Source organism: Chaetodon auriga, chromosome 1 (assembly GCF_051107435.1).
Source record: "Chaetodon auriga isolate fChaAug3 chromosome 1, fChaAug3.hap1, whole genome shotgun sequence".
Lineage (NCBI taxonomy): Eukaryota > Metazoa > Chordata > Actinopteri > Chaetodontiformes > Chaetodontidae > Chaetodon > Chaetodon auriga.
In genome coordinates this window covers 3,605,222-3,630,581 of record NC_135074.1, presented here as the reverse complement: position 1 = coordinate 3,630,581, position 25,360 = coordinate 3,605,222, and the positions used below count along the sequence as shown (strand labels likewise).

The 25,360-nt window shown below is 39.6% G+C and overlaps 1 protein-coding gene across 2 annotated transcripts; it reads right to left on the bottom strand.

Moving 5' to 3' along the window:
• Positions 1-13,531: 13,531 nt before the first annotated feature.
• mthfs (5,10-methenyltetrahydrofolate synthetase (5-formyltetrahydrofolate cyclo-ligase)) lies at positions 13,532-23,615 on the bottom strand. Of its 2 annotated transcripts, none has more exons than XM_076729902.1 (3): positions 23,532-23,615; positions 20,280-20,544; positions 13,532-14,259 (listed from the first exon to the last, which is right to left on the bottom strand). In XM_076729902.1, the coding sequence occupies exons 2-3, from the start codon at positions 20,488-20,490 to the stop codon at positions 14,033-14,035; spliced, it is 438 nt and encodes a 145-aa protein (XP_076586017.1). In that variant the 5' UTR covers positions 20,491-20,544; positions 23,532-23,615; the 3' UTR covers positions 13,532-14,032. The 2 variants fall into 2 exon arrangements, with proteins under 2 accessions (XP_076586017.1, XP_076585933.1); XM_076729818.1 differs by lacking the exon at positions 23,532-23,615 and adding an exon at positions 22,573-22,956.
• Between the last annotated feature and the right edge of the window lie 1,745 nt (positions 23,616-25,360).

Sequence of the window (25,360 nt, the reverse complement as noted above, 5' to 3'; positions counted from 1 at the left end):
AGACACACATAAGTTTGCACCAAACATCACACATTCACACACTTTGCACATGAGCACATTCCATTTTGTTGTTATTTTATTTATCTTTTACTTATTATTATTGTTTTTCAGTGTTGCGATACTAAGCAAAGTTTCCAAGATATATCTACAGTATGAATTAACTCTCCCGTGATTTCTAATGTTTTATGCTCTGTGTCTAATATGCCTATTGTACATATTCAAAGCCAGTGTGTCTAATCTGCAAAGCTGCTCTGTCCTGTGTTCTGTTTATTAATGCCACAAAACAAAAGGAAACGGCCTCAAAGGTCTGCTTACAGACCTCCACAGCTCCAACAGCAACATGCAAACAGGTTTTTACAATACAATTGATTCCGGCAACAGAACACAAAGAGCTAATGGAAAAATAGTGCTGTTTGTTCCTGCACATTTTTTCATATTATTATTATTATTAATATTATTATTATTAATATTATTGTTGTTGTTGTTGTTGTTGTTGTTGTCGTTGTTGTTATAGAGATGATTATTATAGAGATCTTTTCCAGTTTTATTTGATCGGCATTTGCATTTTAGCAATGTAGCATTAAAATAGTATGTTTTAAACAGATTCTGGCTCAGTGCTCACCCACAAAAAATACCCTACATCACTTCCAGCAAACTCCATAGAAAACAATGATAGCAAAACAGCATCACCAATCTGTTTTAACCGAATAGTCTCTGGTCTAGACACACACACACACACACACACACACAAAAAAAAAACAGATCTATCAGCATGTTAGCAAGCCTGTTTGTAGCCAGTATCAATGACGTTCTTCATTACCTTAGATATTTTGTTTTGTCAGACTCAGGTGCTCTGTGGGACACTTCACCAAAGCCAGTGTTAGGGATGACAATTAGATTTTTATGATCAAAAACAAAAAACAAAACAGGGAGGGAGATCGTCTCAATATGCACTTTGGGCAATCAGTCTGATAGTCTGCACTTACTGGATATATTAACTAAGCTAATAGAATCCAAATCTGCACCAACTATAAAGCTAGCAGGCTCTGTAATTACCTCCAACCTGCCAAGCACTAAGTCCCTAAAATCAAACACAAAGTAAACACCAATGTATTTTCCTAAATACAATCGCAGTGCCTATTCCAGTAAGGTGAAGACCATCTGCTCTCAGCAGTTCAGGGCAGCAAGAAGATCAATTATCAGCAAACTCAAATCCCTGCTCACTACAATAACCAGCAAGCCAGCGATTCAGTGAAGTAAGCCTACTACACACCTCATCTTACCCCTCACAGGTGAGGGAACAGAGACAATTAATCAATGCCAACTCATCTTTCTGTCACACTCCAATGTCCTGGCTAGGCTCTCGTCTGTGTTCTCCAACTGCTTCATGCTTATGTTATTATGTCACCTGCTTCTCCCTACTCCATGCCAGAAACCTCAGATTAGCCATTATGTTGGAAATTCTGGCCCCAGGGAGACAGTGCGCAGTTGCTGCCAATGCTGGTCCAACACTGCATGTAGTGGAGTCCCCTGTTACTAGCATGCACTGTGTAACACTGTTGGCAGAGGTAGAAGAGGCACGCAGGCCAACAAGACAACCAATGGGGCTAGCAAGGGAAGACGAATGGTCTGTAGTGGGGAGAGGTAACTGCCGAGTGGGAGAAACGGCAATAAACTCTGCATCAACTGCCAACAAGGCTATGATAATACTTTGGCTAACAGGCTTTTTATCAAGCCAGTGGCTAAAACTAGGTTTAGGACATGGGCACAGGAAGTAGGGGTGCTGAGGGAGCTGCAGCACCTCCTTAGAACAGGCATTAGAAAAACTATCCACTGATAAAGTGTGATGAAGACTCACAGCAGAGAGAAAGAGAGCGAGGACGAGAATATGGACAGAAGTGTTGATGTGATATAAAAACTTTCTGTGATCATGAAGCCTAATGTTACTCCACAATTCTGTAGTTTTTTAGTGAACTGTATGAACAAAACTGCAAACTGGAGTCTCTGTTAACAGTCACAGACAGACAGCTCAGATCCACACTGTATGCTCGTCTCCTCTCCTCCCATGTAGTGTATCCTCTCTGCACTGCATTATTATAAACTATGATGAATCGGTTGTGAGTCACATCCATAAACTGTCAATAAGTGGTACACATTAATGTATTAGAAGTATAATTTATGCATAGAAAAGTCACACAAGTCACAGTTTTGAATTTACAAAGCAACAAAGGATATGAAATGTCAACTTTTATGGAGAGAGTTAACAACAGATGAACAGAAACCACAGATCCATTCACTTTGGTGAAAAGATGGATTTGACAGGGGACACTGATGTTAAAGGACATGTGTGTTGACTACTAGACCATGAGAACAAACAGCTATCATGAGCAGCAGCTGACACTAAACATTAACTTAACAATACTAGCTCTTCTGGCATCTTTTGTTAAACATATGCCCATTTAATTTAATTGCAAGCATGCACTGCATTCAACAGCACACTCTTGCATCACATGTGCAGATAATTTGCCAACATCCCAACAATTAGGAATTTATTGCAGTGTATTCTCCCATCACATCTGCAGCCCACATACTGGTAAAACTAGTGCACTGTCTGGTGAAAGGACCACAGCCTGTCAGTCAAGACATAATAATACAGTACTACTGGAATTGATATATTTCACATTGTTTATGATACTGCAGTTAACCAGCAGATAGTAGCCTAAAGCAAACACTTTAGAAATTGCTAACATCTTCTGTTAGTTTTTGCTAGTTAACTGTCACCATGTGGGATGTAGCTTGACTGAGCACGCTAATTGAGGAGTTAATTAGGCAACTCATTGAATTAAACTTCAACTAAATTGCTGATTTATTAATTTCTATTAGAAGGGGTTTCAATTATGTCTGCTTATGATATGGTCAAGCTTTGTTTGCATATACATGGTAAATACAGCCTGAGCAGACAACCCATATATTTCCATTTTATTCATGGTGTTTCCCTTTATTTACATGAAGCCCCATGAATTCCTGTAAATCCCCATGAAAAATGATTCCAGCTCAAATATTTCTAGTATTTTGCAATCCAAGTGAGGATGTGGCAATTTCATACAGAAGATATGTGGCTCTGCCACACACATTCAACCAGCAGATTCATATGAGACAGCTGTCACTGTGTCAGCCTTAAAAGAGACTCCAGCGTAGTTCATTCACTTGAAATGATAGGGGCGGGGTAAGGGTAGAGAGGCCTCAGTCACCTGCCCCATCACTACAATGCAGACTCATCGTTTGACATGTATGAACACCATTCAAATTATGGAGTATCCAAAGAATGCCCATGTCGATTTTGGTAGGAATTGAACGACAACATGAGGAGGTATGGATGCTAATTGATTTTGCGTATTTTGAAAGATAAAGACTCCTAAACTGACAATAGGTTGCAGAGTTGTAATAAGCCATGGACACTTAAATCAGTCATTAATAACTGCATGCAGTGAATTACCAGTGCTAATATATGATCATATGATCCATTTCATCTGGTGCAACTTCTAAGTTGTATGTTTCTCTCAACTGCAATAACCCTATTTATTATCCATGTTATCCATGTATGTCATTAGTAGTTTTCTCATAAGAATATTAGTAACAGTACTTTTTTATGGCAGTAGAATTTTTATGGCATTTACTATTTTTATCTGTACAAGGTTCATACACATAGTTGTTTTTCCTATTCTGTGTCCTGTACACTATTCTGACCTCTTTATGCCACTGTGCTTGCTCTTTATAATACTTGGTGGCTGTAATAACTAAATTCCCCAGCTTGGGATCAATAAAGTCTGATCTATTCTTGGTTCAAGATAATTGCAAAGATGTAAACTTGTTTATTACACCAACATTTTAGAATCACTATTACAATTTGTCATTTGGCAGATGTATATTTTAAGGTCAATGTGTGTCATTTTTTGAGTAGTGGATGAATTGGCAACCCACCTACCCATTTTGATGAGTTTTTGTCTTATGGTTTTTGCTGCTACATTATTATTATTATTATTATTATTATTATTATTATTATTATTATTATTATCATAATTATTATTATTATTATTATTATTATTAGTAGTAGTAGTAGTAGTAGTAGTAGTAGTAGTTTCATTAACGTCAGCTGCTGCAGACATAGATAGACATAGTTTGCATTTATAATATTTGAAATAACTTGGCCTGCTGCATTAGTGTGTTGTCTCATGACTCCAAAAAATACCTGAGCTTTACGGAAAAGGACAACACAATTTATTTTAGCCTTTGCTATTGAGAATTTTTTTTGTTTGTTTAATCGCATTTAAATTACCAGACCTCTCAACAAGTCTCCCCCCACACACTGTAATTACAGGCATGTTCATGGAGGTAACATTATTTTGTCAGTCTTATTGGCCTGCTTCTGCACTGACATCTATATCAGCAGCCCACTACACACCCACACACAGAAAGACAAAAGTGTTTCCTGCTCAAGATTCTTTCAGCACTTAGCTGAAGTTCCACAATAAAGACAAACCAAAACATTGCAAAATCAGCTGGCTCACCCTGAAGCTTCCCACACCTTCCCTACACTCCCCTAAGAAAGTTGCCCCTTGGGTGCATCCACTGAAAAACCCTCAAGCTTTTTGGGTCCATACAGCATGCGTACCTGAGTCCTCCGGCTGAGAGCATGCACATTGAGACTTCCACTGGCTGACTTCCTGTTGACTCCATCATTGACAAATGTTTTTGGACCTGTAGCAGAACTGGTCTGTAGCTGACCCTCTTCTAACCTCTTTGCATTGCTCAGGAGAAGTGTAGTGATAAAACAATCAGACTTTTAAGAGTTATTGACCATCTGGAAGGTTCACAGAAAGGTGTGAACCCAGGCAGAGACAGGATGTCTGGTTCAGAGACCTCTTATCACACTCTTTCACGGCAACATGAGTCACTGACAACACTTTTACTTCTAATTTACATCTGGTCAAGACGTTCCCATGGAGGTGCTAACTCTTTCTTGATAGCCCATGGGAGTTAAGGACAATAAAACTGCCTGGATGGACGAATGCCATGTCTCAAAGGAATCTCCAAACCAGATAATGCTGATGGGTTGTAAATTGAACATTCCTGAAGCAAACTGTTCTGTATGTCTGTGTGTCTTTTGCTTAACCTACCAAATTAACCAAATCTCAATGTTTGATTTAACCGTAGATGTTATTACATTGCTAAGCTCGTGATCTGTTCAATAACAATGCTTTCCTGGTTTTTCTAACTTACAGAATGACGAAACTGTGAATTAAACTATTTCAAAGGTTTTCTCTGAGCTTCTACCATGTAACCATACCGCCATCTAGAGGTTCATAGCAATTAGGTTGAATGTGCTTAGCGGATACATTTATTAATAAGTAACCGTAATAGCGATAATCATTTTGGCAAATATAGTCTATGCCCTTCTTTATCCCTTCATCATATTAAAGTAGTTATACTCTTAGTCACCATGTTTATTAGGATTAGTGTTAGAAAATGACACCATGTTCATTGTTTAATGTTGTCGTTATTCATAAGAATTGTCTAACGCATGTAGCGAACGCGCTTGTTGTTGTTGAAGTGCCATTGAAAATTGATCATTTAAAATATATTCGATTGACCATAGTGAGAAGCAGATGAGTCCCTCGTATGAATCATTAAATAATTCTCGCTCTGTAGGACGAAATCACGTTGCGCGTCTGCGAACCATCCTACATGCGTGACGTCCTATTGATTAGACACGCCCTGGAGCGATGATAAAGTAGTCGCACGTAGCGGACTTCAGTTCAGTTCTGTTCAGTTTTTAGTTTAGTTTTCTTTTCGTCTTGTTCAGTTTCCTTTTCTTTCCTCCAGTTAATCTAATTTTTGTGTTAAGTTCTTTGTCTTCAGTTTTCAAGTATTTTTCCGCTCCGTCGTTTTCTCAGTCTTTTCGTTGCTGCTCACAACTACACAGAGTGGCCTGATTTAATTCTGCAGAAAACGCACTTTTCTAATCTTCGTGAAACTTTCATTTTTGCTCGCCACGCCAAGCCGCATAATTTCTATTTTTGTTGTTAAAGTCTAGTCACGTAATAATAACTTTGAAGACATTTTCGACCGGCCATCGAAGAGTTTCTCAATCTTATTATTAGTAATCAAAAGCCTTGCCAAACGGCCAACAACTAACTGACTGCACCGAAGACCTGTAGCCTGCTGCTGACCCGCTGGTCCGGGTTAAAGAACCATCAGAAGCCGTTCCTCGTCTGTAACCGACACCGAAGACCCTCAGCTCCCGAGACATCCCTGTCCAACACCAGCTCTCATCAGCGGTTCGCTTGATTCGTCCTGCAGACCGCTGTACGGGCCAGAGTGACTGACCATGGCGCGGAGCCTCTTCGTGTTAGTTCGGAGCAGACATCTACAGGAACATCGCTGACAAAGTAGGCATATTTAAGCGGTTTTGAATAAGAGTTGGTCCGTGAGGTTGAGATATTGTTAATTTGTCTAAATTCTCTAGATCGTTCATTCAACAAATTAACTTCATATTCGCGTCCCCATTTCCCTTTAAAACCTACTTCTCACTATCGCCAAACTCATTTTACCATTCTCTTGCCATAAGTTCCTCTGTGCAGTGTTTGTGTTAATCTATATCATCCATATAATCTATTGAATTATTCATGATTCATATTCAACTCATTATTGTGTTTAATAAATAATCTTTTGCATACAAGTCATTGTCCGACGGTGTCCTTTTGAGCTGGATATAAGCAATCCCTGTACTGAGAGTTTACGCCTTAGATTATCAGACTGATCTACTGTTGATTCATTCGTTCACTACATCAGCTTTAACAGATATAATATACAAAATCCTTCGTAGCTGACGAAGGTTGGTGCCCCTGGTAATATTAACGAATGTAACATTAATTTAGAGGTAATTCCCCTACAGACCAAATGAATCAAATTCTGATCGCAAAAAAAGTTGTTTCTGGATTTGTGTTGCTTTTTGGGCTAGTGTTCATGCATTATGTACATGGATGTTGCAATACCCCGTGCAGCCATTGTGCCAAAATCACTTCACAACCAAGCTGTGTTCCATGCTGTAGTGGTGGACAGTGACAGTTAATGTCCCAGCTGGGCTGTTACAAAATGATACATTAACATAATCTGTGGTGTATAATAAATATTCATGACACAAAGCTATGATCTAATACAAATGTATGACTCTGATGGGTGACTGAAACACTGAGATTGATCACAGACACCAATGTTCAGGCTGGAATTACCCTGAGTTAAGTATTCAACAAAGTAAAAATAACTCAATGCCATATCACATGCAATGTCAATTCCAGAAAAGTTACGCTGCGTAACTTACCATAAACATAAAGACTAATAAAGAATGTTAGAATTTGCTAATGCTTTACTTCATCAACTTCATTAATTTTTGTAAATATGTTCTTATTGTATTGAGTTGTATTCAAACCATTTGGGACAGGAGCAACTAAAGACTGGGAAAGCTGAGGAATGCTCCAAAAACACCTGTTTGGAACATTCCACAGGCAAACAGGTTCGTTGGTAACAGGTGATAGCATCATGATTGGGTTTGAAAGGGCCATCCTGGAAAGGCTCAGTCATTCATAAGCAAGGATGGAGTGAGGTTCACTACTTTGTGAACACATGATTGTTGAAAGAATACTACTGCATGCACTCAGGAACACTTTGCCAGTAAAACCGTTGTAAGTAAAGACAGTTCATTTGCAAATGATTGCTTTCTGTTATTTACGTTTGACACAGCTTCTCTATTTATTTGGAATTGGGGATGCATGACGCAAGTGTACCAGTTCTGTCTTGGGTCACATGTCTTCCTTTGCTCTTTGATTAATGAAAATATGCAAGTCCCTGTCATGTAAATCATTACATTTTAGGGTGAACATTGGGTTAAGGTTTTGTCTCTGTGGGTCCTTGCAGGCATGTTACTTGACCCAAAGGTCTTGCAGACTGGCAGATGAAGGAAAGTCCACTCATTTTTCTATGAAAAAAAGGGGAATTCTTCTTACCGTATGTTTAACAACATACTACTGATGTTAAACATATGGATAACAGTCTAGTTCTCATTTAAAGGGTTATTTATCACTCTACATCTATAGCAGAGAAAAAGGCTGTTTCTGTGTCTGTTTTTCTGTGGATGGTGGACTAAATTAGAACATGTCAAAGGTTAGACCCAGACAGGCCTGGACTGGCCATCGATTGAAATTCTGGTGGCTTGACCAGCTGACTGGCCCAGACTGTCAGGCCAGTGTTAAAACTGCAAAATAAAATTAGTAAATCAAAGTGAAAACAAAACTGGGCAGCTACAGTCACTCAGTACTATAGACTTAGCTCCCCGCCTGCTTTTAACCTGATGGTATGATCATTGTCTGTCATACATGTGATTGGTCACATACGTGGAGTAGAGTGGAGTGTGAACCACCTGGTAGAGGCCTTTGGCAGCTGCTTCTGCCATCTCTAACCCGTGGCCATGATGTCCGGACTTGGTGGTCTCTCATTTTTGCAGACTACCTTCACTATGTTCAAACATCCAGTTCATTGAACTGAATCAGAGGGCCCTGTCCCCGTGGTAAGAGTTTAAGATAAGGTTCTCTGCAGATACAACTAGAGGATGAAACCTAAGCATCCCTGGACGAAGTGAGCATGTCTCCAGGGGTCTCAGCTCTGGTCATCTGGAGGCCAGTGGCCAGGATGGGATGCCAAAGCAGATGGCCTAGTCGAGTTTTTTTATTCTTGGTTCTTGTTTGGGTAAAGGCATAGTTTGGAATAGGGCTCAGTCACGTTTGTTGAAAATGTCAGCTTTCTTGAGAAAGTCAAGCATGCAAGCATACCAAGACCCATTTTATGTGTCATCCCTCCCCTTGGAAGCACAACTGTGTTAATCTTCATAGTAAATAGCAACATAAATTATGCAGTGTTTTGTTCAAAGTTTTAAAAATAAATATTCTTATTTACATGATATCCCCACTGGTGTACAGCACACATCTACTTATTTTCAATAAATAAACAAAGTACTCTTACTGTTAGATGGGGAAAAAATAAATAAATAATGAAAGTAATTTTAAGTACTCACAAATGTGTGTTCCAATCCACACACAAACCCCAAGCAGTTTCAACACAAGTAAAGCTGTTTTACAAATGCACACATCATAACCTGAATAAATATTAATATTTTATGCACAGTTTTTAATTTTGGTGGTTATTTCTGCTTTCGAAAAAGCTTCTTGTGTATACAAATGTCTAAAAATACTTGACATTGATTTGTATTTATTTAAAAAATGGTTAAATGTGTGTGCACAGATCACCTGATACGCACAGATCAGGTTACATTTCAAAGAGTTCTGAGGCTGTCGTCATGGTCTCCAGCTCCACACAGATCCACGAATGAATGCTGAATTCATTGTCTGCATTTCCTCTGTGCTCATATCTTTGGTCTATGCCTCATTTTATCTGGTGACTTCAAACAGCTGGTGGCCTGGTCAAACACATCGTATCAGACCATCTGGTACCTGTCTCAGTAATCTTAAATTTGTCAGTGTTCAGCCACAGTCACTCTCCTCTCCTGTCACAGAGTCCCTACAGCTGAAATTTGCTCTTTTTAATGTCAGATCATTGGCTGACAAATCCTTTGTGATTAATCATCTTCATAAGTGAAGAGAATTTGCATTTGATGTTTTTAGTTGAGACCTGGCTAACAAGCCCTACTGGTGTGGCAACACTGATAGAGGCTTGTCCTCCAAGTTATACTTTTTATCAGTCAGACAAAACAGGAAAGGAGGAGGAATTGTAACCATTTTTCTCCACAGTGTGTGTAATGACATTGACCTGAGTGAATTTCTATCATCTGAATTACGTTTGAGCTCAAAGCAGAGTTATCAGCGCTCATCATTCCATTGTATCGACCACCAAGATATTCATCTGTGCTTATGCAGGAATTCACAGAGCTTTTTGCACTTAGTGTAACTAAATATGACAGATTAATCCTGAAGAGAGACCTGAATATCCATATCAACAAAAGAATGACCCCAAGGCCATGGAGCTTGTGAATTTACTGGAAAGCTTTGGACTTAAACAATATATCAGCACGATCACATTCTGGACTTAAATAACAACAGGGTTAAACACTGACAATGTTTCAGTATGAGAATTATCTCTTTCTGACGATCATTGTGTGTCTCCACTACGAGGTTGACTGACAGAGTCTCCCCATTGTTAAACAACAGCAGTGTTAATGAGATAAAGAGAATCTGTCGAGCATCTGAAAGAAAATGGAGGTAAACTGGGCTCACAGTTCACTGTAATATATACAAAGAAGCCATGACTGTCTGTAACAAAGCAGTACATCAGGCAAGAAAGGATTACCTTTCCAAGATTACTACAGACGGTCCTTAGAACTCTTGAATGTTATTGTCCACTATTGACCAGCTACTCAGCATCACCCCCACCCGTCCACAGTTCCCTGCATCAAACTGTGAAGAACCTACGTCATTCTTCACTAACAAAATAACTATTATTAGTGTTCACAACAGCAGTGCTGCTGATGTGAACACAGATGAGCTCAGTAAACCCTGTAAAAAACATGTGACCATGGGAAAATTCACCTGTATTACTGAGTCTAACTTGTCCACCTCTTGTGTTGACCCTGTTCCAACAGCATTTTTAAAGCAGGTGTTTGACAGTGATTCAAGTCGTATCCTGAAGATTATAAATACATCTCTGCAAAGAGGCATCTTCCCTGATGTGTTTAAAACAGAACACCCAACCTAGATGGTAATGCATTCACTAACTATAGGCTGATATCCAACCTTTCATTCATCAGTAAGATACTGAAAAAGGTATTTTCAGCGCAAATTCATGATTTTCTTGAAGTAAATATCATTCTGGAGGAATTTCAGTCATTAGAACAAACCACAGCACTGAAATTGCTCTGACTGAATTACTGGTCTACTGGAGGTTTCCAGCAATAGAAAAAAGAAAACTGGTGATTCAGCCTTTGTCAATTATGTGCCAAAGCTCTGGAACACACAACCTACAGATATCAGTGAAGCTAACAACTTATCTCTTCACTTTAGCCTTTAACTAAATAGCCATGACTTCCTGATGCAGGCCTGAAACTTTTGTACTTTGATGCTTTATCCTTATTGTTTTTTTCATCCTCATTCTACCCTATTCTTACCTATATTGTATTATTTTATTCTGTACTTTCATGCATTGTGTTTACTTTTATTTTGATCCTTTTTATCATCAAGTGGGTTTTATTCTCCATTTTATTTTACATTCATTTTTTTAATGTTTTTATGTCCATTCTATTTATATAAAGCACTCACATGGTGCTTATGATTTATTTCTTGTAAAGCACTTTGAGCTGCAATTCCTGTATGAAAGGTGCAATACGAATGAAGTTTATCATTATCTGTCTTATCTGGTTCCATTTTTTCTTTTGTAAAGCACTTTGTAACATAATTACTATTATGACAGGTGAAGTGTGAATCACTCTGTAAAAATAAGGCAGGTACGAAGTGAACTGAGAGATTCAAAATATGCTCAATGTATTTATATGTATACAAACCTGAAGACAGCATATGTGCAAGTGTAGCATCTTTGCTCTGGTATTTCCACTAAACAACAATATATCTTGATTGAACTCCATCAAGTTTAGGAGGTGTCCAATAAATTCTGTGAAGTTGTTCCCTGGATCCTAAATATTTTACATATGTTTTGTGCACAAAGTTGAAATTTTAGCCTGAAGCTCAGCAGATAGAGCTCCTTATTTTTGCTTTTCCTCCCGACAATGTGAGAATTTATAACTACAATTAATTTTTCTAATTAATAATGCCAACATCATTCTGCAACTCATTTTGCTGTTTTTTAATGAGGAATTTTATCTGATCAGCAACACGTTCTCTGCGATCTTCACTTCAGATAAGTGAAATCACATTTTGATAGGGAGGATGGTGTTCCATCATATTTTGGTGTCTGCAGTGGTGCGATTTGAGCTTCTGTATTGCAGCCTCTGGGGGTGTCAGTGGCAATCATTAAAAAACATGGACATCAGCACAACTTGCTTATTTTCTTAAAGAAAAATATAAGATGCCAAACAAGTCTGTTTCAGAGACCTACATCAACCTGAACTACTGTATCAAATAAGAAACTTTTCAACTTCAAATTCACAGTTCATGTTGTGTTTTAATGAATCATATTATGCAAAGCAAAACTCAAAGACAGTTTCAAAGAGTTCGTTCATGTAGTGAGCTGAGGCAGTCAGCTTGGTTAAGTCCTGCTTAATAAGCTAGAATGGACTCCAGTTAAAGGCATGTGTTCATTTCCAAACCTGGGCAGGAGCATGTTTAATGGTCCAGTGCGCAGGATTTAGTGGCATCTAGCAGTGAGGTTTCAGGCTGCAACCAACTGAATACCCCAGTGTTTGGTTTGTCTGCTCTGGGCTACTGTAGAAACATGGCAGTACGGCATGGCAGACTCCGTGGACCAGGACCTGCTCTCTCTATAGATACAAAGACCTCATTCGAAAGTAACAAAAACACAATGACTCATTTTCAGGTGATTATACACTAATAACATAATTAGGACTATTAGATTCCATTTCTATCAATATATCGCCCCAAATCCACACACTGCACACTGGACCTTTAAAGTAGCTTAGCCTGATTGATTAAGCTGGTAAAAAAATAAAAAATAAAAAAACCCTGCAGATTAATTTTACTGTATTTAGAATGTGACCAGTGTATGTTTTAAGACTTATAAAAATATTCTGCTTAGAATAATAATTTGGGTTTTCCACACAAATGGTTAAGTGTCTTGTTAAAAACACAATTATACCTACTGCTTCTCCCCCTTTGATAAAACCAGAACAAATAATATTCTATCTATTTCAAAAGCTTAACTACTGGACCATAATGTCTGTTACTGGACTGAAAAGTTCATCCTCAGTGTATGTGCACATGCAAGTTTTCACATCACATTTTCATAAGTTGCATATTGGCTCATGATTGGCTTCCAAACTAGTTGTGAAGTCACAAAATCCTCTTGAACATATACATGTTAAACTGGAATAAATGTGATGAATGTGAGAGCTACGGTGGCCCTGGGAGCTCAAGGCACGCATGCAGTTTGCTTGTGTTTTGTCTATTTGTATGTGCATTCTTAAGTTGCACTGTGTTTAGCTCTCAGGGCCACCATATAAAACAGCCTTTTAGTGTCAAGCTCAGCACATTCATCATTCTGCAACTACCAGCAAAACACATTTTTGAGTGGACAGGGAATTCAAGTACTCAAGAGAACAAAATATCATTATGTTTAACAAAATAATCTTAAGGTCCACTCCCTGGCTTTTCCCCAGCTGCATCTTATTGTCTTAGCTAAGTTGTCATCATGTCAACTAATTATGAAACGTCATGTGATCAGAGGCGGTCGATAGTGGGGTCCATCAGCCATTAGGAGGTATATTAAAACACGGTACTTTTCCCCAATACAACTTTATTTGCACTTCTTTTTCACTGAGTTGTCCATTAATGTTTGCTGGAAATGAATTCTTCATTGAAGCATTTTAGTGGAAAGCAAAAGCTGCCTACAAAAGCTCTTTATGGCAAATTCAGCATGACATAAAGAGCAGAATACTGACACAAAACACCAGCTTTCAGCATCTTTGACAAAAATATCAATACAGCCATTGAATTAGTAGCTTAACCTGTATAATGCCATAACAGATGACAGCATAGCAGGAAAACCACAGGTGCAGTTAATGTCATCAATGATGGCTGTATTTTAACAGCCATTCCAATGAGCCATCATTAGTTTTATTAGTTCCACCTGGGCTGTTTCTGCTATAACAAGTCAAAATGTCTGCAGTGAAAAAGAGCCTCTTGTGTGAAATGGAAAGGCCAGTTTGAACCATTGGCTGACTTTGGCATGTAAACATAGCCCCTTTTGAGCATATGGACCACCACTCATGATCGATTGGCTACTCATCATCCTCATACAAGACTTCGTCTATGAGCACATCATTGTCGTCCACAGGAATTTCCTGACACAGCTGCTCTTTGAAGGCCAAGGCGATGGTGTAGGGCTTTCCTTTGGGGTGTTTCATGCAACGCTCCAAGTAGGTGTCATAGAAGCCTTTCCCTCGCCCCAACCGATTCCCAGACCGGTCAAAACCCAGGCCTGGCATCAAGATCAGGTCCAGACCTCCTGGATAATGAAAGCAGACAGTGTAAACAGTGATAAAGGTCTGTCTTTGCCTGTAAATATGGATCGCTTACAGCGAAACCTTGTCCAACATGCTATTGTGTATTTTTTATGTCAACAGATATCCAGTTTAATACTTTAATGCAAGGCAGTTTAAGATCAAATATTAATTAAAAACATTTGAGACGATAGATACAGTCTAATGTCTCTTAAAAATAATAATTATCTTCTAAGACTGAAACTGCTGAGTCATGCTTCACCAGAAGACTGCACTGCGGCAGCTATTGCTGCTCTTTTGAGACTACTTCTTTACATACGATTCTAACAGTGTAACAGAAGTAAAACTGTTTTTGCCAGAGCAGCAGCATGACTATCGGGGTGGAAAATTTGGTCTGTCTGAAATATCTCAACTTTGATCCCCATTCACTTTGGAGTTCATTCATCCAGAGTTTGAATCCCTGTGAATGTGTTGATCCCCTGACTTTATATCTCAACATGTGTCAACATGTTCTAGACCAGGGGTGTCAACCTCAAGGGGAAAAAATAAAAATGAATTTGCAGGCACATAAGCAACTGTCCCACTGGAGTGACCATGTTAGACCAGTCACTACAGTGGGAAAAATGACTGCTTTTACATCTACAGAGAACTTACGAATAAGTAACGTCCCAAGTGGGTTCCCTGACACATCTCAGGTAGCTGATCTCTTCTGATACTAGTGTTTCTGCAACAAACTGTTGTGTCAGAAGAGAAAACCTATAAAAAGTAAGGGGGTGTGGGGACATGCTCCTTTGGGAAAATAACCCAATAATAAATGCTCATCTCTAGTTATTCTTAGGGGTGTTAATCTGTTTTCACTCCACGAGTGATTGTGTGAATGAGTGATTGACAGCTGACTTGTGATGACAGTTTTTTTATTGGGTAACCATGGCAACATCTTGCACACATGCTCTGGGTTGGTTCAGAGCACAGAACGCTGCTGGGACTGTAGTGCCCAGACAACATGAAACAGGCCTGTAGCATAAGGTCACATGACACGTGTGTACTACTGTAGATGGTTAAGCACATTTGTGTGGTCTTTCATCTCAGACACTGAATTCTACTGTCTTTGGTCCCTTGATTTTTCCTCTAGCACCATCACTGAAATATGAAGTATGACTGTTATCATAAGTTTGTTCCATTCATGTTCTCCTCAGACTGACCCGGCTGGAATCATTTGTGGGACGTGTTTGCAAGGCGCACCTCTCTCCTCATGGCATTTGCAATTTAGGGAGTATTGTGCAAATATTCGGAGGGAACATATTGACAAAGAACGATTATGCAATCTGCTAGTTTTATTTGTTATTTGGAATGATCAGTTTTTCAGGGAAAACTCTCCGACCAAGCATAAACATATCACAAATTAGATTTACACAAGCCACAACAAAGACTGTAATGGGAAAGGAATCATGCATAAAACATTATTACATAATCGTGTAATAATGTTTGTGTTCATCAAACTTGAGTTCAAACACGACCATCAGTGAACGGGCTGTAACTACACGTTTGTTTTGTTATGATGTTTAAGCGTGTTTGGCTGCCTTTACTGCAGTATCAACATCTACAGTATGCATACACAACTTCCACCTCCACCTGCTCCACTCTGAACCGCTGCTCCATCCTGCTCTCTCCCCCACTGATTGAGGTCCCCTGCCCCTGCGTATATTTTGTACACACTTGTTATGTCTTAACATATCACTTCATCTTCTCTTTTTTCCTGTGAACATGTTAACTGTGTCCTCATCTATAAATAGTTACGCTAAAAATTATACAGTAACAGCAGAATTTTCTGAGAAAAATTTTAAACCTCAGTTTTTCCTCATGTAGACATGAACTGCAGCCAAAGTTAATATTTTACAATCAAGACCACAATGTCATCATTTTTTACAATGATGAGTCCAGCAGCCGACTGAGTAATGAGCTGCTGGGAAGAAAGAACTTTTCCTATCCTACCAAATATATTTTATCATATTTTGGTAAGCTCTTTCCCTGTTTTCTGATCTGCACTGGTCTCATTCTATCAGCACAATAATATAGAGCCATGTTACCAATCTGTTGCCATGAGTTTCTCTTCTCAACAGAAATAATTAATTACAAATGTTTCTTTTTACAGCAGCAGGATACCTACCACCATAAAACTCAACAGAAGATGCCAGCATCTGCCATCGCTCATCAATACACATTTCTTATCAACATGTTTGAACCGATGAAGTATCCAAATGTGAGAGATGGCCAAAAAAAACAGCAAAAAGGGAGAGTTCAGGTTCTCTGAAACTGTATTACCTTCAGTGATTAGCAGTCAGCATACCCCAGTTTGGACACATACAGGTGTACCACAACAGAAGCAAAGCACTGTACTGCTGTGGACAGGGTCAGCAGGCCCATCTAAAATGATAAATATCAGTTTAGGTGTTCACTATATAATGAATATTTTGAGCTCTTTGCTTTGCTGTCAGACAGCCTATCCCTTTAGCATTATATTTTATAAACAATAAACAACACTCCACGTGCTGTCCAAACGAGCCAGATGAAGAGTACTGCTGTACTCAACCATCACGTGATGAAGTGCTAAATGACTTACCAATCTACCAGTGAAACACTGCTCCAGTTTCCACAGAAATGTCCCCTCTCTGTGTCCCCATCTGTGTCTTTGTGCTGGTTCAGGTTCATAAAGGTATCCTCTTGTCTCCACAGTGAATGGCATTTCATCATTGCTATCACAACCACTCACTTTATTTTCTTGTATTTGTTGTCTACTATGGACGTTCAACAGTTGAGAAAATGCAGTGCCAAAGGGAACAGCTGTCTGATGGCAAGGTAAAATATTCCTACTGATACTGGTATTTTTTTAGGTGAGTTTTTTTTTTTTTTTTTTTTTTTTTTTTTTTAGGTGGATGAAACTGCTGACCCCTTACACAACATTACACTGCTTAGATTCCGTGCCGATACTTCTCTGCTTCTCCAAACTGGGGTCATGCCAACCACCATCTACTATAGGTAATACATTGAATAAGTGCCTCATACAACCCCACTTCAACAAACCTGAACAATGTCTTTAAGTGGCTACTTTGGCTCTCTGCCACCTACAAAGAAATGTCAAACTGAAGCCAAGGGAAGAAAAGACTTTTTCCTGAAAAGCAGATGTCATGTGATAAACTGTGGTGTAAGACATGCTGTTTGTTCATAAAGCTGACTGTTATTTACAAGTGATTAGATCGGATTTGTGTGTCCAGATATCACCAATCTATTTGCATGGGTCGCTGTGGTAACATCATAGGCGTCACCACCTGCATACGCTGGTGATGTGGTTTTTCTAACGCGGAAGTGTAAGTAATGGAGATCAATCATCTCGCCCTCCAATCAATCACGTTGTCAACTCACTTCAGAACTCGTGATCCACTCCACCCTTCTTGTAGCATGGATTCTGCTCAGCTGCTCTGATGCAACTCGATCACTTTGGATTGAAATTGCTGCTGTATGTCGGATTGTGAGCAGTATAAAAGACACTCTGAAATCTGATCTGAGCATCCAGACCATCTGGACTGAGACACATCTGTAGAAATCTGATGAGAGTCACATTTCAAACCACCTCCAAAGGTGGCTTGGATCTGATTTGCAAAAGCTGCATTTCATGTGTTTTTTTTTGAAGTCCAGACTTTCTAAAATCAATCTGGAAATGCCAAAAAACTGATTTTGGCTAGTGGTCTGAACAAGGCCTTTGATGGATCTAAAACCACCTTACAACTTGACAGACACTCCACTGTCAGAGAATGGATGCATTCAACGCAAGCAGGAAAAGGCTTGGCAGCATCCTGAAAACACAAGCTGGCAAACAAGATTGTTACTGAAATTGTCTCTTCCACTGCCTTTGAGCAGTGCAGCGTGTGAGAGCACAGATCTCGTCTGTCACAGACTCATCTCTGTCACCTTGCCACACCGAACTGAAAGCCACCTGTTAACCTGCGGATGGAGACAGCTAATCTGAGGCTCCACCAGAGAGTGATGGGTGGGTGCATCTTCATCATCTGCCATGTAGGCAGCTGAAGCAGAGGACAGTGAGGAAGACTGCGTTGACTGAGACCACACTGTGTGGGTTGAGTAATCACCTGAGTACCGGACTTAAATAGTTACGCTCACGCCTGGTGATAAAGCAAGCTCACAACCCCACCTCGCTAGTTAGTCAGCTAAGTTGGTAGCATGTGCAGCCATGTTAAGATAAGTAAATATAAAGAGAGTTTAGTTTCTGAGGCTACGCGCTGTGAGAGGGCGTCATGAACACCACTGTCATGAAAATTTTATTCTATAATAAAATATGACATTCTGAAAAGTGATACTGTGAAATGAAAAGTAGCCTGACATGAAAGTGTTATGGGGAAGGATACTTTGAAGGAAGAATTTCTGTTCTGAAAAAATCACTCCTATAAAACTAAAATAAGGTTGAAATAGAATTTTCTAAAAATGAGCTCAGATTATTTCATAAATTACCGTTTTATTTATACACCTCACACAGTGCTTTCATGTGCTTATTTCACATTAATTATTCAATATTGAACACTTTGGGCTGCATATGTCTCCACAGTAATAAATCAAACTTCACAAACTAGACACTCTGTTGTTTTTTATTGCTTATATTGCTAAATCGTGATGGAGAATGATTATTCACTGTCGTTAGAGTGAACCAGGCGACCAGCAGATTACAAGAGGACAAGAGGTGCGGAAAAGCCAGGGTAAAAAGGAAAATGGCATTTTTCAAGATAAAGAGGAATCTGTGACAAGCGAGGAACACAGAGAGATGGCACACTGTGTTCTACTACACAAAGAAGCTTCCATTCAGCTCATAGAAACGTTAGAGAAATAATAATATACAAAACAAGTTCTGCCTGAGTCATGTCAGATTTTCACCGATAATGGTGGGCGTTTAACAACAAAGACAACAATTCCCATGATGCCATGCTACTTCACGCTGTCATCAAACTGTCTTTTGCTATTGTTCTGATTGAGAGACCCGTAGCGGCAGAATTACATACTGTGTGTTTCAGCTGTTCATTCATTTTGGCATCATGTCACTGAAGACATCAGCAGTAAGACTGGTCAGACAGAACAAGACATTTTGTGACATCACTCAGGGGTCAGGGGAACCTGTGGGTTCAGTTAAAGGAAATCTGAATCTACGAGGTCAAAGGTGAGAGGTTTAATGGCTGATACTGAGGAATGGTGCTATAAAATTCAAGGTCAGGTGAACATGCTGTATGGACGAGCACCCAGGCCTGCACACAGTTATTCTCCTGATGACAGTGGGTAAAGCTCTTTAGAGGAACAACAGCTCTATCTGCTGGGGACTCTATGTCATTTTGTTGTGGATCACACATCAGAAATAAAGTTGCTAAAATCAGAGGTCAGAATCTACTACTCTGAAAATCAGTCAAACAATGCTAAGATTATGCGGACTTTGTATTTTTGAACGACTCTTGATTGCACTTTCTCTGAATATGTTTCTCCAAAAGCAGGAGAAAGTAACAACTGGAGGCAAAAACACCTGAACATCACTCACCTCATGCTCTAACTATCTTATGGGGTTTCATGCACTTCTTGTTTTGCATTAGAGATGCTGTGATCACATTTTGTTTATTGGTTTATTTATTTTTGTCACTGATCCCAATATCAGTCCTTTATTTTTGTGAATTACATTACAATTAGTAAAGCACTGTAATAACACAATGTTATGAAATACAGGTTCAAATGAAGTTCAGAGGTGTGGTTCACTGTCAATATGTCATTACTGAAACTGCTGCCCAGCTCACCTGTACTTCAATGGTTCAGGAAAGTGTACATATCCACGGCTCCACAGAGCAAAGTATCACTTTAACCCTGATTAACACGTTGTACAGCTATACGGATTCAGTTCTTGACTGTAGATGATGATAATGATGATGCGTATGTTTTTATATATATGTGTATTTGTGTGTATGTGTGTGTACGTGCTTACCAGCAGCCAGTGCTTCCTCTCTGCTGTTGTCATCTTCAGCGGGCTGTCGGATGTTCCAGGACGTCAGAGGCATCGTCTCGATGTCCTGCTGACTGTTGAGCTTCAACATGTCCATATGGTTGCTGCTGCTCTCGTATCTGGGAATGTAGCACCTTTTGCCCTGTTTAAACACGTCTTTGATGATTTCCTCAGTGCTCACTTCATCACCCATGCTGACAAACACTGCAATCTGCTTACAGGACACATACTTGGGGTGTCTGAACAGCTGAAAGAAAATGCAGAGGAAGGGAAACTTAAAATCAGTAATGTGATCAGAGCCAGGGAACAGGTGTCAAGATAAATGAATTAATAAAATAAAGATTCAGATCTTCATGAATGACTTGGAAATAACAAAGCTATGTTTTTCTGGGTAAATAACATCACAGATTCTTCTCAATGAATGTGAAAAACTAGAGCTGGAAAACAACTAAGTAGCCAGAAATAGTTGTGGATTATCTTTCTGTCAATCAACCAATTAATTGATGATGAACTGCATCTCGCTTCTAAAGTGGACGAGAGGCGACGGCAGCAGGAGGCAGTTAGAAAGAGCCGCAGTCAAGACAGAGAGTTTCCAACAGGCTTCACTCTGCTCAGGAAGAAAACGCTTAGATACCGTCAAATCCGGTTTGAACGGCAGCACGTCGTACTGCAGACTGCTGCTCAGGTACTCTGTAAGGTTCTTTTCATACGAGCTTTTACCACCGTGTCAACGTGGGCTCTTGACATTCTAAAGTAGATCTTGAAGTGATCCTGCAGCTCCAGTACCAGCTTGTGAATCCCTGCTCTTTCTTCCTCAGAAATAAAACATCACTGCTTACGGGCTGCCTTTTGTTTCGTAGTGCTACTTTTGACGGGGAATTTAAAGACAGGAAGGGACACCTGGAGACAAAAACACCTCAACATCACTCACACATACAGACAACATCCATCTGTGCTTATCTTATGGGGTTTTGCACAGTTCTTATTTAGTATTATGGATGGCCTGATCCAGCTGTACTTAGAATTAGCAAAGCAACATGTTAACAGAATGTTAGGAAATACAGCTTCAAATGCAGTTCAGAGGTGTGGTTCAACTGAAAAATGCTGCCAAAATAGAGGCAAACTGACTTTTTATTTACCCAAATGTGCTTGCGTCATGTACTTCCAGCGTTCCAAAGAGCAACTGTGCAGGGAGAAGTAAGTTTATTCAGTTTATATTGCCAAGCTCAGACTACTGCACACTCATAAACACTGATAGAAGTCACCACCAACCACACATTTATTGTTTACAGAATAAACCTTCAGGGTGCAAAACCCAAAAAACAACAACAAAAAAAAACTCTTTCCAATGTGCAAATGCTGGTACTGAACATCATCGTGCCAGCTGTCAGTCTACAGCTGCACCACCAGTTTACCTACAAGACCAAGAGTGGCATGTCTTCTCCATCCCCTGCTGCAGTACTTGGAATCACCAGGGAACTTCATCAGAATCGTCTCAGATCAGATTCTGTTCAGCATTCAACATGATCCAGAAGCGTCAGCTGATCAAGAAGCTGCAGCACCTCAGCATCACTTCTGATCCTCTGGATACACAACTTTCTCAGTGACAGACCACCGACTGGAAGGGTCAGCACAGCAACATCTCCAACCATCATCATCAACCTGAGCCCCAAAGGCTGTGACCTCAGCACTCTACACCCCTCACAGTGATGACTGCTCTCACCCATCTCCCATCACCACATACTTCATGTAATCTCAATAACAGTATATTCTTTATGCCACGCCAGACTCAATTAAAAAATATGACAACTTGAGAATTAATTTCATTATCACTGGTTTCCTAACTGTTAAAAGGTAACTTCAAACGTCAGAAGGGTAATTGGTCAAACTTATTAATTCGGCATGGTTAAGAAACACCAAAACCACTTTATTTCAACCAACGTCATATTTTAAGCGCTGGCTGAGAGAAATTGTTTACCTCCTGATGCCGTATGTTCTACAGGAAGAAGACCGCACGAAAGTGACACTGAATCCAAAAAAAATTCGTCTTACGCCGAATTGAAAAACTGGACCTGTGAAGTATTTCGAACATTTAGCTACATGTTTTAGCCAAGTCCAAGCAGTGAATTAGACGGCCTTGTATTAGTTCGCGTTGACGTTCACTCAGACTCAAACTGTGTTGTGGAAGAAGTTGAGCATAGTGAGCAAAGCTGACAGTCCGCTGTAGACTGAAGTCATTCTCGCCTTCAGTAAGCGTTCATTTTCCTCTCCTTACCTTCTGTGAAACCACCACAGACTGTCGTCGTTTCTCCTCGTCACTCACCGCTGCAACCCGTCGCTTTATTTCTTTCCTCAAAGCCTGCTTTGCTGCACGCACGGCGGCCATTGCCTTTAACTTTAAATTAAGATAAGAAAAATGGTGATTCAGCTCGTAGCTCTGTGAAGCGTGTTCTGTTCAACGTTTTTGCTTCGGTTAGTACTTTGGAAGAAGCGACTACTAAGGCGTTTCATTGCTTCATGCAACTTGCCATGAGTTAAACATTAAGCAGTATGTCAACATGTGACAAGCACGGCAACGGTAAAATAAAGGCCAGCAATAGCTGAAAGTCTCAGAAATGAAAGTAGAGTCCAGCTGACAGCTGCAGCTTCTTCCTCTGTTGGTTAATGGCGGCTTGCAAACAGCTTTTAGCTCATTACCGCCACCTTCAGGAGTGTGGCTCACTGTTGTCTTAATAATTAGTATGATCTAAAAATGGAGTAGTCTTTGTGGTCCCACAGCACATTCTGGACACAGACAAAGACTGGATTGTGTCCAGTTTTTAATAATGCCTTTGACACGGATTCATAGATTATCCATCCATAATCTAGACCTGACCTGAATAAACGCTTTCTGTTTCTACGGGACAAGAACAGACTTGGGAGCTCATGTCACTGCTGTGGAAATGTTAAGAGAAGCACAATAATACAAGACGTATGTAAATGTAACCTTGTCTGTGCTGTGCTGTTCATTAAAGCCATTAGCAGACACTGATTTAATAATATTCATGCAGACATGTTTGGTAGACAAAGAACAGACACATGAAATCAAACAACAGCTGATAGAAGTTAAATATAAAAAGACTGTGATTTGATGATGAGTCCGGCCTGTTGATGGTGACCACAGCCACAGATCAAGAGCCAGTCAGAAAAAAGAGAAACATCCGTTTTGATCCAAACTGTCCAAAGCAAACTTACTTTGAGTTGGAGGTGATGGGTGGAGCAGCAGCAAAGGCAGGTGGAGGGAAAACCTGTGGGAGCTCATACAGCAGCTTTCCACTCCTACACAGATAAAGAGAGACAGACAGACGCATCAGACAGTTGAAAGAGTGTGTGATGATGCAAAATGAAGCTCAGTCTCTGTGTTCACTCGTGTGTGTCTTTGCATTGATGTGTGTGTTACTTAAAGCTGTCCAACACAGCGCAGGTTTTGGGTGAATCCGTCAGGGAGCCTCACTGGCACATCGCTATTCTGGAGACTCAAACACACACAGAACAGGTGATTAGACAAGCTGCAATGGTGTCATCTGTCCACCAGGTGTCAGGATTTCCCCTTCCTATAAACTCTAAGAGTCGTTTGAATGAGCTGCTGTGACATCTGTGGAGGAAAAATACACGTGGAAACATTTGATTTATTTAATAGTAAATAAAAGTAATAAAACACAGTTGTTCAGAATATTATATTTTATTTGGGGAATTTTGTCTGTCAAGTCAAAATCCTGAAGTGTAACGGTGTAAGTGTAATGGTGGTGTAACCACCATTCAAGGAACTATTTTGGTAATATGATGCATGTGACAGGAAATGACATCACAGAGAAGGACCCCTGATGAGACTAACTGCCGTGTGCCAAGGTTAGTAACTCTCTTTCAAATTTGAGATCATTTGACATTTTTGGGGTACGGTCAGGTATGCTTATGTTTACATGTCAAATGGTATGACCCCAGGAAAACATTTATTAATCTTCATAATTATAAAAATGAGTATTTACTTTAAAAATTATTCACACAAAGGCTGTGTGTGTACATATGTGTCCATAATAATGCCTGTCAAATTTGATTTTAAATTGAAATGTCAAATGGTGTAACCGGTTTCACCATTTGACTCTTATTACAAACCTCTCTGTTAGAAGTCAATTTTATCAAATATCAGTAGTTTATGATGCTGATTTATGTTGGAATATAACCTACTTACTATGTGAAACTATTTTTAAGTGTAAAGTATTAATCATTGATTTAATAATGTAGCAGAATTAAGTAGGTGTACAGTGACAAACTACCTTTGAACATGAACAGCAGCTTTAAAAAGACAAAACTTCAATAATTCAGTGATAGGATAAATGTTAGTCAAAAATTAAAAACTACATCTGTAAAACACAATTTAGTGGGAAGAATGTCTTCACCTGGCCTCAACCACCTGACCTCCTTCTCTATTAAGAGTCTGATGTGCTGAACATTGTCTCTGAGCCAGAACCTTTGAGCTCGCGTCATTCAGAACTCACAGCAAAGGATGGAAACACTTCCAAGCACACACTGCCTGAACTTTAAGATTCAGACGTTCTGTCACACTGGCACAGTCCTCTCTGAAACACCAACTTCACTAGAAAAAAACGTACACATGGCACTAAACACAAGGTCCAACCCTTCTCTCTCTTCTTTCAATCCCCCTTCTGTTTTTACCTTCATTCGCACTCGCTCTCTCTCTCTCACTCACACACACACACACACACACACATATGCAGAGTTTTTGATTAGTTGTTAGATATATTTCTTTGCTAAAATCACAATAGAGATAATGAGTTCAACCTGATGATTCTTGTCAGATGTTTTTCTACAATGAAATAAAATAAATAAGTTCTTGTTCTCTCACTCTAATACACACACACACACACCACACACACACACACACACACACACACACACAGTTATGTACTCATGCACTCTCTCTCACTCTTTCACTCTCTCTCTCTCTCTCTCACACACACACACACGTTTTTGTCTCTTTTAAACTAAAGAGCTTCCCTGATTCT

Bases quoted from the DNA above. Each gene is read 5' to 3' on its own strand.
- mthfs (XM_076729818.1), bottom strand. From the start codon at position 22,683: ATGGCCGCCGTGCGTGCAGCAAAGCAGGCTTTGAGGAAAGAAATAAAG. The intron at 20,545-22,572 runs GTAAGGAGAGGA...ATTTTCTTTCAG, and splicing joins CTGTGGTGGTTTCACAGAAG to CTGTTCAGACACCCCAAGTA. The intron at 14,260-20,279 runs GTAAGCACGTAC...TTCATTATCCAG, and splicing joins AGAGGAAGCACTGGCTGCTG to GAGGTCTGGACCTGATCTTG.